The sequence below is a fragment of the Nematolebias whitei genome, chromosome 6, assembly GCF_014905685.2.
Source record: "Nematolebias whitei isolate Nwh7 chromosome 6, NemWhi1, whole genome shotgun sequence".
NCBI lineage: Eukaryota > Metazoa > Chordata > Actinopteri > Cyprinodontiformes > Rivulidae > Nematolebias > Nematolebias whitei.
Window position 1 is genome coordinate 40,430,180 of NC_056503.1, and position 16,044 is coordinate 40,446,223.

At 36.9% G+C, this 16,044-nt stretch overlaps 2 protein-coding genes across 2 annotated transcripts in view; both read right to left on the minus strand.

Moving 5' to 3' along the window:
* Nucleotides 1-445, minus strand: part of postnb (periostin, osteoblast specific factor b) — a 13,060-nt gene extending 12,615 nt beyond the window's left edge. Inside the window, exon 1 of the mRNA XM_037678288.1 lies at nucleotides 296-445. Coding sequence (XP_037534216.1) covers nucleotides 296-414 — 119 coding nt within the window. The 5' untranslated portion in view covers nucleotides 415-445. The remainder of the gene's footprint in view (nucleotides 1-295) is intronic.
* Nucleotides 446-4,447: 4,002 nt separating this feature from the next.
* Nucleotides 4,448-14,515, minus strand: trpc4b (transient receptor potential cation channel, subfamily C, member 4b). Its single transcript, XM_037678289.1, has 10 exons — nucleotides 14,135-14,515; nucleotides 11,778-12,296; nucleotides 8,359-8,710; nucleotides 7,987-8,126; nucleotides 7,504-7,817; nucleotides 7,191-7,386; nucleotides 6,523-6,717; nucleotides 6,264-6,305; nucleotides 6,084-6,173; nucleotides 4,448-5,011 (listed from the first exon to the last, which is right to left on the minus strand). Exons 1-10 carry the CDS (start codon nucleotides 14,510-14,512, stop codon nucleotides 4,448-4,450), a joined length of 2,790 nt encoding a protein of 929 aa, XP_037534217.1. The 5' UTR covers nucleotides 14,513-14,515.
* Between the last annotated feature and the right edge of the window lie 1,529 nt (nucleotides 14,516-16,044).

Sequence of the window (16,044 nt, forward strand, 5' to 3'; positions counted from 1 at the left end):
ATGTATGTATATGCCTGCTGTGCATCAAATGTGTTCATTTTGAAATAGGGTTGCTTCTTTGGTTTTATTTTTTCAAGGTCAGTGAATTTTTTTTAATGATATTTCATTTGTTTAAAACTACTCAAATTGCACAGCAGTACAAATGATTTTTTTTTAGATACAACACACAAGACACAAGACATAAGGACAGCTCTTACAAACTGATATTTCATGCAGACATTATGAAATAAGATGTAGAACTCAATAACAAGCAAAACCAACATGCTATAACAATATTTGATATCGTTTGGCTTACCCTTCCTTTTTTGCGCGAATGCGACTGTGGCTAAGTATTTTATCATAAGCTGAGGAGTCAGCAGAATCAAATGCAGAGAGCACAAGAAGTGCAAAGGCAGCCACAAAAAGGAGCTTCATTCTTGAGTCCTGGAAGTCCTTCCAAACCCAGAGAAGTGGGAACACACTCACAGCTGGAGTTTATATAGCATGAGTCTCACCCTCCACTCTGTGGAACTGGCAAAGTTTCTCAGATGCTTGGACCACCCACCTACTCCAAAATGCCACATTTCTTCTTTAGTTCATTGTGCTTTCTTTGCACTTATGTTTGATGAATTTAGAACTATATCTGTGATTATTACTTCCTTTTCTGCATTAAATATTTTTTTGGGAAAAAAATGAAATGGGACAATTTATTGTTTCATTATGAATTAAAACATTTGTACATTGTTCCAAACAAACAAATAATATTATGATCACTTCTGCACCTTCCAGAAAAATAAATAAATAAATAAATAAATGGATGTCAATTTGGAACAAATGAGATAGAATGAAGACGTGCGTTGTATTTGTTCAATGAAGCGTCTTTGTATATAAAACTGTAAACAAAAAAAACATCAAGAAAGAAAGAATACATTTTTAAAAAGCATTCATAACTACAAAGACAACTACTGTAATTAATGTTTTTCTGGGTCAGTCTGCACCCCCTAGTGGCAAATAAGAAGTCTAACAGTTTATCACAATCCATTTGTTCATGAATGCTTTTATACAGTAGTTTTTGGCAAAAAAAAAAAACTTTTAGCATAATATTAGAATGTATAACGCTAAATTTAATAATTTTTCTAAATATGAAACCCAGAACAAAGCAACCTATACGATACTAAAATTCAAGTTTTACATTTTGAAGCTCAATATAAACTAAAATATGATGAACTTAAACCAACAAAAACATCTAAAATAAATGTTTCCTAATTTTATTACATAATCAACTATCCCAATGGACTGACAAAAAAAAAGGACAACACATGAATAAAAAAAAAGGTCCTTTACAGTCATTTTTGCTCTTTAACGTTCCAAATTGATAGGAATTAAAGAATAATTGGACTGTTTTGGGGAAGAGCAGCACAGTGGCACAACTGGTAGAGCTGCTGCCTCTCAGCGAGCAGGTCCTTGGTTCAAACCCCGGTCCAGGGGCCTTTCTGGGTGGAGTTTGCATGTTCTCTCCGTGCATGCGTGGGTTTTCTCCGGGTGCTCCGGTTTCCTCCCACAGTCCAAAAACATGCATGTTAGGCTGATTGGTAACTCTAAATTGTCCCTAGGTGTGAGTGAGAGAGTGAATGGTTGTTTGTCTCGTTTGTCTCTATGTGGCCCTGCGATGGACTTGCGACCCGTCCAGTGTGTACCCCGCCCCTCGCACAGTGATTGCTGGACATGGGCACCAGTGACCCCCGTGACCCAAAATGGAATAAACGGGTAAAGATAATGGATGGATGGATGTTTTGGGGAAGAAGTCAAACAAATTGTATTGAATTAGATAAAATTGGGTTAAATTGGACTAATTAAAACATATCTTGTATAATTGTGTCCTTAAAGTGCCTTGAAAGGGTGTTTATGTGAGCTTCTAGAAATTTTGTTGAAGTGGCAATTTACTCTTACTGCATTATTATTATTATTATTATTATTATTATTATTATCCATCCATCCATCCATTATCTTTACCTGCTTCTTCCTTTTTGGGTCATTGGTGCCCATATCCAGCCATCACTGTGCGAGAGGCGGGGACACCCTGGACAGGTCTCCAGTCCATCACAGGGATACATAAAGACAAATGAGACAAACAACCATTCACTCTCTCACTCACCTAGGGACCATTTAGAGTTACCAATCAGTCTAACATGCATGTTTTTGGTCTGTGGGAGGAAACCAGAGTACCCGGAGAAAACCCGCACATGCACAGAGAGAACATGCAAACGCCACCCAGAAAGGTCCCGGGCTGGGATTTGAACCGGCGACCTTCTCACTAAGAGGCAACAGCTCTACCAACTGTGCCACCTTGCCACCTTATTATTATAATTATTATTCATTTACTTATTTAAATATTATATTTATTAGCAGTGTAACTCTTTTGTAGAGTAGCTATAAGGTACTTTAAGCGTCACAGTGTTATTTACATACAGCTTGATGTATTTTGTTAAATTTTGTGGCTAAATCTGCCTCAAGTTGCAAGGAAAGCAGTTTATGGAACTTTTGAAGCTTAAAATGCAGAACACATTATATGACCTTTATTTAAGGCCTGACAAAAACAAAACTTGAACTAAAATATGTTAACTTTGCACACTCATTATCCAGCCTAAAGATGGACTGAACACTAATTTGCATGTGGACATAATGGTACTTGTACAATTCCTACAGTGGCAATTAAAGGCCGCATTGTGTTTGCTTTTATTGGAACACTCTGAGAAAGCACTTTCATGCACACGTTGTTAAACAGTAAGACTTTTAGATGTGGTGCGAAGATCAAAACTTCTCTTTACTGGCTCTTAACAAAGTGTGGTTGCTATGGTGACAGGAACTCATTTCAGTTCGTTAAGCACCCAAAATATTTGAGTGTCCAGCTCTAAGGGAGTGAAGTTGTATATTTGTGTAAACACAACATGACTAAATGTCAGTGTCTTAATGCTCATGATTACCTACTTAGTCAATCAGCCATATTCACCTGTCATACCCAAGTTGTATGCCATGGTGTGCGGATTTGAACCAGCAACCACATGATCACAGGCTCACCTTCTCTAACCTCTAATCTAACACTCCCCACGTTTGGAATCTTTAGTAATATATTGTTAATTTTTTATCATAGTCTAAAGCAGCCAAAAGTAATTGCACCTGCAGAAAACCTTCACCAGGCTTTCTTTCCTTGTTGAGACATTCGAACTCAGACATGTGATCATTAATCAGGGATTTCATTGTTGACATAACTTTATGTATCTCACCCATAAATGTTTACAGAAAGGTGCACAATCTCTGAATGCCACGAAACAAAAACAAAAAACAAATCACAAGCTTTGGGGATAAAAAAGGAGCAAAAACACTTTCCACAAACGTTAAGAAAAAACAGCACATTTTATTAACACATGTCATGAATGCTCAAACTTGGAAGTTTTTTATTATTATTGACCTTTATTACAAATCCCATTAAGATCTCAGATCTCATCTGCAACAAAGGCTCGAGTCTGAAGGCAGCCTAACATGCTCACTTTGGATCGTGGGAGGAAATCACATGAAAACTCTGTACCCAGGGATTGAACCCATGGTCTTTTGGCTGTAAGGTAACAGTGCTAACCACTAAGCCATCATGCTGCCCATGCTTGAAGCTTGACCTGAACTGTAAACTGTTTATTTTTATTTTTTTTGTTGTTGTTTTTAAGAAATTTGTGCACGTCTCAAAAAGTAAAAGTAGTAGTGTAACATAAAATGTTCCAAAAAGTACATTAACTTCCAAATTATTAAAGCTTAACATTACAAATGATTTAAAAGTAAATCTTTACACAAATCCTCATAGGATTCCAAGTCTCTTCACTTCTCTTTAAAATCAATAATTTGAAAGATTATATTTGGAAAAGTACTTGAAGAGAAATGTCCAAAGCTCTGCATTGCGCATTCAAAAAAAAAAATCTAAATTAAATATTAAATCAACTCCAGCAGGGATTACAAATTGGCATTTTTATTCTCAGTGCATAGATTGTACATTTTTTTATCATGTGATTATTTTAATTTAAAAATGTAGCATGTCAGAATTAATAACAGTAATTTTATATTCAAAGACTTGAGATACAGTATTGTATATGCCACAGTAAAAGGACAGGTCACTGTGGAGAAGTATGAGAAAGGCAGCCAGGTGTTGGATATCTTTGGAATAATTTTCTCAAAATAAAACATGAATAAATGACTTGTTTATAATTCCCTGAGCTTAAAATGAGCACGAATCTTAACGTCAGTCTGATATAAAATATGACTGTGCCATAACTGATCAAACGCAAAATTATAAAAACAAATTATGCATCTTTTTGATTTATCATAGCTGGATTTACCTTATAAATATTTTAGAACTTTAAATGATTTTATGCATGTTTAGAAAAATCGAGCCAACATTTTGATTTAAAATCACGTCAGCATTTTACTCACTCGCTGATTTACTTTTACTTTTCTTTGGCCCATTTTTTGCTTCCTTATAAGAGACGGTATAGGAACGCCACATTTCCTGAACGCCTGCATTCACTTTCTGTGAAACTTCTACATCCACGTTTTCACCCAGAAGCTGATCTTGGTTTTGGCTTCCAGATTTTAAAATATCCTCCTTTAACAAGGAGCATATTTCATCAAACTTCTGAGAAGAGTGTTTCCTCCGTCTCTGGGAGCATCCCGCGCTTGATACATCTTCAGATATTTCGTTCTGTGTCTTTTCTGTGACACACAAAACAAGTGAACCATTGGTTGGCTTATCTGAGCTCTCAGAGCTGGTGGCGTTGGTAGCTTCACTTTGCAGGGTGGTGGCAGCCACACTGAGCAGGTTTGGCTCTTGTTGAGACTCATCTGTTGAAAGTTTGGGACAATATTTGAAGGAGTTTCCAGGGTACGCAAACGTGAAACTTGAAACTCGACTTTTGGCAGCAGAGTGAGGATTGCCCTTCATCATTCCCAGAACTTCATAGCGGAAGCTGGAAATATCTTGTTTGAGCTCCTGTTTATTGGGATAAGATCAGAGAGTCAAGAGCAGAAATAACTACATAAACTGCATTTCCTGTAAAAATGCAGTGTGAATGCCCATTGCTGAAGAACTTGCTGAAAAACAGTAGAAATTAGATAAAAACATGCTGAAATGTAGTCGGTATGGAAGAACAAACTTTAATTAGCATAAGAAAGCAGAAACAACACATATTTGCTGAATTAGGTTTGAATAAGCAAAAAATTAGCACAAAAACTGGAAAATTAGCTAAAAAAAAGTTGAAATTAGCAACAACAAAAAATGTTGAAAAGAAGCTGAAAAGGCAAAAAGAAGCTTAAACAACCAAAAAGAAGTGGAAAAAGCTGAATGAGTTAAAAAATGTGGAATTAGCTGCAAAAGCTAAAATTAGCATCAAAGGAGCTAAATGGTAGCTGAATAAGCAGAAAAAGCTGAAAAGACCATAACAAACTGAAATTAGAAGAACGAAGTTATTTAGGCTGAAAGTAGCAGACATTAACACAAAAAAATTGAATTTATCTGAAAATAGCTGAAATTAGCTAATAAATGCTAAAAAGTTAGCTCAAAATGTAAAACAACTCAAATTAGCAGAAGTAAGTGGAGAGAGCACAATTGTGCCCAATTATGCTGAAAGAAGCAAAAATGAGCACAAAAAGAGGAAAATATCTGAACATAGCCAAAACTAGCAACAACAAAAAACAGCTGAAAAGTAGCTAAAACAGCAGAAGGAAGTTTAAATTACCAGAAGGGAGCAGAGAGAGCATATTTTTAGCTGAATTAGGCTGAAAAATGTTGAAATTTGCATAAAACAGCTAAACAGTAGCTGAAATAACAGAAAAAGCTGAAATGCAGAAATAAGCTGAAAAGAGCATAACAAGCTGAAATTAGCACATAAAAAAGGCTGAAATTAGCAGAAAGAAGTTCAAAGCACAAAAATGTTTTAGTTGGCAGAAAGGATCTGAAAGGAGCACAAAACAGCTGAAAAAACAATTGAAGTTAGCTGAAAAAAATTCACACAATTAAAGAGGTTTAAATAAGGATTGTTTGTGTTTACTTCTCATGTATTTACCTTGAAGTTTTCTTCAGTCAATCCTTCTTCGGTTTTGGCATCTCTGATCTTTGCAGCCACATACCGCTTCACAATGTTCTTTAAAACCTCCTAAAATAATGCATATTATAAAATGTTCACATAGATGCATATCTAAGTAAAAAAGCATCAAGAGACTGTTGCACTTTATGGATATCAAACCTGATACTCGTGTTTTAAGCGGACATTTTCTGCTGCACGAAACTGTAAACAAGAGAAAAATAAAGCAACATGTAAGTTCTGTTTTAATTTGACTTGTCTATTTCTAAAAGGTTTTATGATGCTCATTAACATAATCTAATCAATTTCAGGGTAGAATTTATTTTTTATAATTTTGGAGCAAAGTGGTTCGAGGCAGGCAAAACCCATGAAGTGTTGTTGCAACAAGACAAATCAGACAAAATCTCTGGTGACTTCTTACCCCCAAAGTCTCAAATGAGTCGAGTCTTTGTTTGCCTGGTCTCCTAAACACAAATCTTTTTATCCATCTAAACAGATAATAAATTGACTTTGGACTGGGAATTATGTTGAATGGAGATGATAGGGTTCCCCCTTCTTCAAAATAACTCATCCAAAGTTTTGTTCTTGCAAATTTCCATTCTATGTCTGCATGATCCTGAAAAGAAAAACAGTTTGTCACAACTTTGTGTAACGAAACACTAGACATAATAATGTTGTAAAACTATAATAAGAAATACATAAATATAACTTGAATGCTGAGTGCTGAATAACTGCAGTGTTGCCAACTCCTTGGTAAAGAAAATAGCTATCGGCTGTCCTAAAAGCTGCAAGAAGTTGCTATAGGACATCATTTAATTTATAAAATTGGCTTTAAACACCATGGAAGAGATATAAAGTGAGTAAAAAACACCCTAAATATTTTTAGAGCTAACTGCTTTCACGTACGGGTTTTCAAAAGACACCAATACCACCAAAAAAGTTGGTGATTTGTCTTTAGTCACTTTTAGTAAAAAGATGGGTCTAAATTGTTGCTAAATACAGTAACAAAATCACTGAGTTTACAACACTGGAGAGTTGTTAAAGAAATGCTGAATTAGCAGTCACACAATGATTATCTATGGGACTCACAGCAATGTGCTGGTAGGAGTTGTTCATCATTGCGATAAGCATGTTCAGAAGTACCACCAAGGAGATGATATTGTAGGTGCCAAACATAGTGGTGCCCACAAACTCTGTGAATTCATGGTCTGGCTTTACATTGGTCACATACAGGCTGATCAGTCCAAACACAGACCAGAATAATGACTGCAGTGTTTCAAACAACCTGAAAAGCACATGCCCAAAGATCAGATGAATAAATATGTGGTAAAAAGATTTGTACTCAATATTTTAACATTTGAAATACATCAAGGGCAAACAATATATACAAAATTTTACTTACGTTGAAAAGGCATTGTTCTGTGTGAGACAGCGAATGCCCGTGCAATTGTTCACACCATCTGTGGCATAATAAAAGTAGAGCTGATTGATGCCGTTAGCAAAAGCCAGAAGGACTAGACAGTAGATGAAGAGGAACTTGAGGATATCCAAAAGCATACGGCCCAATGAAATCTGTAAAGGGCCCAGGTGGGAGTTGGCAGTGAAAAGACTGATGAGGCGTAAGGAGCTGAAGATGTTTGCGATGGAAAACAAGGCTTCTGCCATCAAGGTTGGGTGCCATGTTTCCCACTCTTCTCTGGGTTTGCACCCTCTGAACTGTTTAAACGAAGAATAATGACACCAATAACCACAGCTCCTACAAAACTTTAAAATTTTCAGGAATTCTTTGGCTGATGTTATACTGTTGTATTATCAATGCATTAATTCTAAAATATATTAAACTGACAGAGTAAAATGTCTTCTATAACACCCTAATATACATTACCTTGATGTATGCAACAATCTTGAGTGAAATGGTTGCGATGTACAGTGAGTTCATTACGAAGTCCATTATGTTCCACCAATCGTCTATGTAGTCCTTAAAACCACTATCCCACATTTGTTTGATCTCAGTCCAAATAAAACCTCAAAGAGATAAAAACAAGAGGTAAAGTGTTGTTGCAACATCACCATCATCACAGTCATCAAGTGTGACTGCAGAAAATAATGCATTTTGTAATTAACAACACATGTGCAGCACATGCATAGTACATTAATTATTATGCATTTACAATAAGCACCAAATATTTTGTTTTTATGTGTGACTACAGCCTACAGTATATACCGCAATGCATACTAACAACGTGTGCATTATTACCAATAACCCAAGGCAGGATAATCCATTCCACAGTAGTGGGTGCCGGGCCCTGGAAGTTTGCAGCGGGATTATCTGGGTCTTGAGTGTTAATATGCTGAGAGGCCAAGAAGAGCATGAAGAGGAAGGTCAGATAGGAAGCAGTGTGACAGATGAACTTGATGAAAGGCTTACGGATGGACAGGCCATAGCGACTTTTTGGACATATCAAGTAGAAGATGGATAACAATGGAAAGAGGATGCCAATACAGATGCTGGTTATAAACTTCACTGCCCAGTGACGCCTCCTCCAACTTGGGAATTCATCATACCACCGAGACGCCAGAAGCTGCTGGCAGTTGGGCTGAGCAACAAACTGTAACGAAGAGAGGAGGAAGAAAGGAGGATGAAAGATGCAAGGCAAATTTAAACTTTCCTTTCTGTAGTTTATCTTCAAAATTTAGAAAACAGCATATTAAAATAAATGTAATTATCTTGAACTTTACTCGTGCATATCCTGCAAACAGTCCCAGTATATTGTTATATTCCCACACCAATGAAACAATTTCAAAGTGGGGAAAAAAATACTAGATTTTGTAAATCTTGCTGGATATAAGTACAAAAATACTAACAAGAACACAGAAACAAAGAAATTAGATCAAAAACCTGAGACCCATGCTGAAGCACAATGATTTTACAAAGAAAAACATTCAACTACTGTCTACTGCATCTGATTCCAATAACCACACAACCATTTCTCCTGCCCACTGAGATTTGATACAAACATCTGACGGACACTTGCAGATGGTGATGGATGTTAATTTCACTTTAACATAATTATAGCCAAATGGACCCCTGTAATGGTTGTGGGTTATATGGAATTAAAATTTTGGGGTATGAAGTCTGAAATGGGAGAGATTTTATAAATGTTCTTGTGAAATGTTGATGAGCTAAAAATAATAATAATAACCAGGAAGAAGTTTATTTTTATTACATGAAAATAACTTAATCAAATCATCACATCAAACTCCACTAATGTTTTTGGTCTGAAGTTTGTCTAAAAATAAATAAACTGCATATTAGTTGCAGGTTTTAGTTGCTAATAACATTTAAAAATCATTGGTTTTGCAAAATTTTGACAATTCCTTTCAATATCAAAAACTGTCTGGCATTTGTCACTGAAATATCATACATCATGCTAGAGCCAAACATGTTTTCCAATTACTGAACAAAAATACAAAAATATTAACACTTTTGTTTTTGCTCCCATTTTTCATGAGCTGAACTCAAAGATCTAAGACTTGATCTACACAATAGGCCCTTTTCTCTCAAATGTTGTTCACACATTAGTGTAAATCTGTTAGTGAGAACTTAATCTTTGCCGAGATAACCCATCCACCTCACGGGTGTGGCATATCAAGATGCTGATTAGACAGCATGATTGTTGCACAGATGTGCCTTAGGCTGACCACAAGGCCACTCTAAAATGTGCAGTTTTATCACACAGCACAATGGCACATATGTCATAAGTTTTGGGAGCGTGCAATGGGCATGCTGACTGCAGGACTTTCCATATTCAAAGAATCTGAGATAGTACATGAAACTAGCCTCACAACCACAGAACACCTGTAACCACACCAGCCTGTACTCACTAACCATAACATTTGACTGCCATACCCTAACCCCACTACCACCACGGGACACTCCATTAACAATAATGACATCAGCAAACCGTTCACCCACACAACGCCATATACACAGTCTGCCATCTGCCCAGTACAGTGAAAACTGGGATTTATCCATGAAGAGAACACCTCCAAGCCGTCTCTAAAGGTGTTTCAGAGAATTTGGCACTACATCTAACCGGCCTCACAACTGCAGGCCACGTGTAACCACACCAGCCCAGGAGCTCCACATCCAGCATCTTCACCTCAAACATTGTCTGAGACCAGCCAACCAGACAGCTGTTGCAACAATCGACTTGCATAACTAAAGAATTTCTGCACAAACTGTCAGAACCATTTCAGTGAAGGATGCTCGTTGACCTCATCGGGGTCTCCACCTGACTGCTGTTCATTGTCTTAACCGACTTGAGTGGACAAATGCTCACGTTTGATGACGCATTGCATGTTGGAGAGGTGTTCTATTCACATCAATTCCGGTTTGATGTCAACGTTGTGAATCAAGTGGCCCATGGTGATGGTTAGGTTATGGTATGGGCAGGCATATGTTATGGACAATGAACACAGGTGCTGGTGTGGTTATCCATGGGCTGTTGTGAGGCCAGTTGGATGTACTGGCAAATTCTCTGAACATGGACATTCTTGCAGTCAGTATGCCAATTGCACACCCCCTCAAAACTTACAACATCTGTGGCTGTGGTGTCTGATAAAACAGCACATTTTACTGGCATTTTATTGTGGTCAGCTTAAGGCACATCTGTGCAATAATCATGCTGTCTAACCAGCATCTTAATATGCCACACATGTGAGGTGGATGGATTATCGAGGCAAAGGAGAAGTACTATACTCACCAACAGATTTACACAAATTTGTGAACAATATTTGAGAGAAAAAGGCCTAATGTGTATAGAAATTTTTTTAAATCTTTGAATTCAGCTCATGAAAAATGGGAGCAAAAACAAAAGTATTTTGTTTATATTTTTGTTCGGTGTATATTGTTCCATTTTATTTTTAACTATAATCAGATTTGTTTAAGTTAAAGATGTGAACTGATACTGCATGGTTTATATGACCTTTTCATTTGTAGCAACTGTGAATTTTTTCCTCCAGTCTGTTCTCTTTAAACATTTAAAAAGGCTTGAAAATCAGTGAGACAGCTAGCAAAAACATTTTGCAACGTGTATCTCTCCCTTTTATATTCCTGTCACACGTCTTTTTCTCACAGACCCTTTTCAAACGCCTCTCTTTTAAATTTAAAATAATTGCTTTATTTGAAAACAAGTGGCAGAAACAAATCTATGAATGCATATATTGAAGCAGATTTTAAAGATTGTAATAGGTTCCACCCTAATTAAAATGTCACGAGTTTGTATTTCAAGGAAATGGCTGATGCATCTTCCATCATTATACCCAATTATCTAATCATCATGGGATTGCCTAAGAGGTCTACTGTAATGCATTTCTAAGAGCCAGACTGGCAATTACATGTTGCTCTAGATTCCCAAAGGGTGTCTCCACCCAACTCTGGCCTTTTACTGCTCATCTTGGCACTTTTCATATCCTTCAGCCTGCAATGATCAAATCTTACATGACACAAATTTTGTACTTGTTAAATTGGAAATCCTGTTCTTTCTCAATTTGTAATGTTTGCCACTGTACTATACAACAAATCCTGTTGCAGTATTGCTTAAACATCTCCACAGTAGAACAATAGTTCTAGACTTTGAGGCCACAGCAGTTAAAATAAAAAAAAAATCCTACCTCTTTCTGGCAATATTTGATAGCCAGCTTCAGCCGGGCCAGATCATTGATGTTTTCATCCAGCAGAGGGTCGATGTCATCGCGGTAGTTGAGGATTATTTGCAGCTCTCTAGAGCTTCGAGTCTGGTCCAACAGGTCCTTGGCAAACTGCTTACACGTTTGAGATAGCTCCTCATATTCAGACTTAAACTCATTCTCCAGTGAGCTGAGCTCCTTCAGCTCCCAGCTGAGTTTAAAAGCTGTGAGGAATGGATCTTCACTGGAGAGGGCAATGAGAGACGGGCTGGCGAGGGCCTTGTAGATGTTGAGCCGCGAGCGGGAGAGACGCAGGCTGTCCACGTCTGGACTGAACATGCACTCCACACAGTTGCACCGCACAGCGTGCGGCTGAGGTATGGAAACACCTCGCTGCAGGAGCAGTTTGATTATTTCGTAGTTGTTTGTGTGAGCTGCCAGGATGATTGGAGTGATATCTGGGGTGAAGTCTGAAAACTGTCTGTCCAGTAGAATCGGGGGCACCTTGTCATGAAGGGGGGAAAGCATTAATGAGTAGACATGAGATAAAGCCATTTACAGGACACTTCACTGAATGGTTTACAGACGGATGTTGTTTTGAAACCCCTGACAGGAAGTAACCATCTGATTGAGGTATAGTTTAATGTTTTCTGACTCAGAGAATTACGCAACTAATGGGCTTGCGGTTCAGCTGGTCTCAGAATATCTCCCTTGGTGAAAACACCAATGTTCTCCCCCCATTTCTTTTTTCTTCTCACAAAACATGCAAAGTCATTTATAAAAAGGCCAAGCTGCTTTGAGGAAAAAAATGGCCACCCCTAAAAGATTGATGGCCCCCCACTGTCCCCCTTCGGCCAGACAGTTTTATCCTGTTAAGTCACAGGCTTGTTCTTGCTGTGCATTTAAAATTTTCTCTATAGCTATTTAGGATTAGTAGAACCTTATAAACATAAAAACCACCATTGATTATGAGCAATTATGAGTTATAAACATAAATATATAATTAATTTAAAATTAAAAATCAAACCTAAAATCGAGTCCCTCTGAATAAGGACAACTGTTCTAAATCCAATGGCCTCAACATTATGATGTGGGCTCAGGGGTTTTAATGCGTTTTATATATATATTTAGAAGGACAAACTTCACTAAAAATGTGTTAAAAAATTATTAGAAGTAGTATCTTTAATCTTGAGAAAGTTTGCTTCAGTTAAATGTTTTGTTCAATGCACCCCTTCAAATTAAAGATGTATATTTGATGTTTTTAGGGAAAATAACAAAAATCGTAATGTAAGGACAATTCATGGCATTACATGTGTATGTAAAGATAAACACCACATTAAAACCGGGCTGTTGTGAAACTCTAAATGTAATCTGTTATGGTCTGCACATCACATAATCAATAAAATTACCTGTAAAATAAGAAGCTGAGTGATATCAATTTGGCAATTATTTAACTCAAATTGCCAAAGCTTTCCAATTTGCTGTTTTATAACAACAGCATGATCTAATGTCTTAAATTATTTCAAGGCTTTGGCTTTTGTTGTACCACCCCAGGATTTTCACTGGACCCTACATGGTCAAACCTATAAAACATTTCTTGAGGAGCATCTGCTTAAGAAATTTAATATGATGAACTTTTTAAATGTAATAAACTCAAATGGACTGACGCCTCAGGTGCTTCATCGCTTTCTGGTTCTTCTCAGGTCCACAAACACAGTAACTCGTGGGAACATATAAAGTGTAATTTCAAAAAACTTCTTTGAGGTGAATAGCTTTTTCTATATAATTAAGAATTTCCTGAATTGATTTCTGATTGTCATAATTTTAGATTAAAACTGAAGCAATTCCTGAACCAGTTTTATAGTCATGACTACCTCCCACTTTACATTGCTACTGTGATTTGTTTCTATTTTATTTGTATACATTGTCTTAAAAAGTGTAATATATTGTTCTTTTTGATCTGTATTATAAATATATTTTATCCTTATATTGCTAATGTTCTACCTAGGAATGTGCAAATGATTTAATGTTACATTGTACGGTACTCAGATAAACAATAAATGGAATGAAATGTGAGTACTTGTGTGATCCCCAAATTAAAGATCTACTCTTTAAAAAGCAGTTCTTTGAGTTCTTTTTCTTGTTGTTTTCACATGTTTTGCATATTTCTTTATTTATGAATTGTGAAAAGATGGATTTCAAGCAAGGGGGTGGATTCCAGTCTGATTATCCAGATTCACATGACTAAAAATATCCATATATTTGGGAGTTAAAACATAATGAGAATTACTGAAAGAATCAAACATATCAGTTAACCGCTGCTAATGCTTCTCTTGTGATACCTGTTTTTCCCCCCTTGGTCTCTTGTGGTTGAGCAGCAGCTCCACGGCCCCCACCACTTCTTTACGAATGGCGTGCAGGAGGGCATCACCCACATGGATGTTGTAGCTCAGCAGAAGCTCTATGATCTCCAAGTTCTCGTTTTCAATGGCAATAAGGAGGGCTGTGCGTCCAAGTGGATCAATGCAGTTGATATTAATTCTGAAGTAGATTTCAGACTCCTCCAGGGCTTGCTTTACACTTGCGTAGTCCCCATTGTCAACGGCCCCCAGGTATGCTTTCTCCATGGGAGAGAGCTCAGCTTCTGCGCGCACAATCCGCAGGGCGATGCGGTCTCTGTACGAGGAGCTGTCAGCTTTCTTGTAATACAACTGTGACATTTTTTTTTTCTACTTTTGTCACAACTGAAAACTGCAGGAGAATTAAAAGCAAAGAGGAATATGTAAGGTCCAGCTCCAACATCCAATACAAAACAAGTGAGATAAAGCCCTCAAGGCTGTACTATTTGAAATTTGAAAATAGTAGAGAAAAAAAGTAATTTTGCAGTTAGTGCATGATTTTGACTAAACCTGATCCTGTAAGTCAAGTTAATAAAAGCTAAAATGCTATGAAATGTTGTTGTTTTTTAATTTACAGAAAAACAAAGAGTCTTTAAAACTATGTAGAAATTACATCTATTTTTGTGATGGATGACAATTTTTCACATTGTTCAATCAAAATCTGCAACTATAATACTCCCGATTTTAAATTTAATACGAAGCTCTCTATCTCTATCTCTCTTTACAAATGCGCGCGCGAGCACACACACACACACACACACACACTAAATACCGTAAATAGAGACTAAATATAAAACTTTGAGAGTTTTAAAATTGAAAACCACACAAATTTCCATTTTGTATCATATATGAAAGATTTTTTTAAAGCTATTTTAACTGAAATCATAAACCTATCAAATACAATTCTTCAAAAGACATGCTGCATAAAGAAGATGAAGCATCATATTAAAGTAATCGCACAGACAGGAAAGAGAAAGTTTACCAGATCTCCTGTTGCTTGAGTTGGGATTCACTCTCATCAGAGGCTGCAGCTGCCAGAGAGGGAGGCTGCTGGATCCTCCTTCCATCATCAGGGATAATGACGTGTTTCTGCCATGATGCCCAACCCTCTGGTCAAGTTACCGACCACAACATTTCTCTGACAAACAGTCAATCAGCTCATCCAGGCGCTGAAACTCATTCAAATGGCACCAACCCTCCTTTACTTGTGATTTTGTCTCATCAAAAACAGTTTTCTGTTGTTTTTCCAAACAGTCTTTTAGATTTGTGTCACCCAGAGTGTAATGTTTTTGCCTATCTGTGTGCGCGTGCATGTCTGTAACCAAAATATCTCATAACGCACAGAACAATATTAAATGAACCTTTCAAAAGGTAATTTTTGGATGCACATCCACAACTGGTTTAACTTTTGGAGTTGATCCGTTTAAAAAATGGCCTCCACAGACTTTAAAAACACACACAAAAAAAAAATATATATATATATATTCTCAAACATCGATCTAAAATTTGATGTCTTAGCAGGACTGAACCCAAGCACACACATTGTGAGTCCACAGAATGCACAAGATCTCTGTTAAATGTTTACCATAAACCACCTGGAGTCAGTTCTGTTAGCAAAATATCTCCTGAGCCACTGACCATATTTTAATGAAATTTTCCAAAAATAACCACTGAATCGACCTCTACAACTGATTAACATTTGAAGCCAACCCAGTTTAAGGTTTCCACCACAGCCAACTGATCTTAGAAAACACAGAGATGGCTATAATTCTGTCAACTTACAGATAATGAACTAAAAATGTGTATGATAGTAGACTATTAATTAACCCCAATACATATTCTGAGCTCTACAT

Excerpts from the sequence above, each read along its gene's own strand:
- trpc4b (XM_037678289.1), bottom strand. The coding sequence starts at position 14,512 with ATGTCACAGTTGTATTACAAGAAAGCTGACAGCTCCTCGTACAGAGAC. Across the intron at positions 12,297-14,134 it reads GACCAAGGGGGGAAAAACAG|GTGCCCCCGATTCTACTGGA; the intron begins GTATCACAAGAG and ends CTTCATGACAAG. Across the intron at positions 7,818-7,986 it reads AGATTGTTGCATACATCAAG|TTCAGAGGGTGCAAACCCAG; the intron begins GTAATGTATATT and ends TCGTTTAAACAG.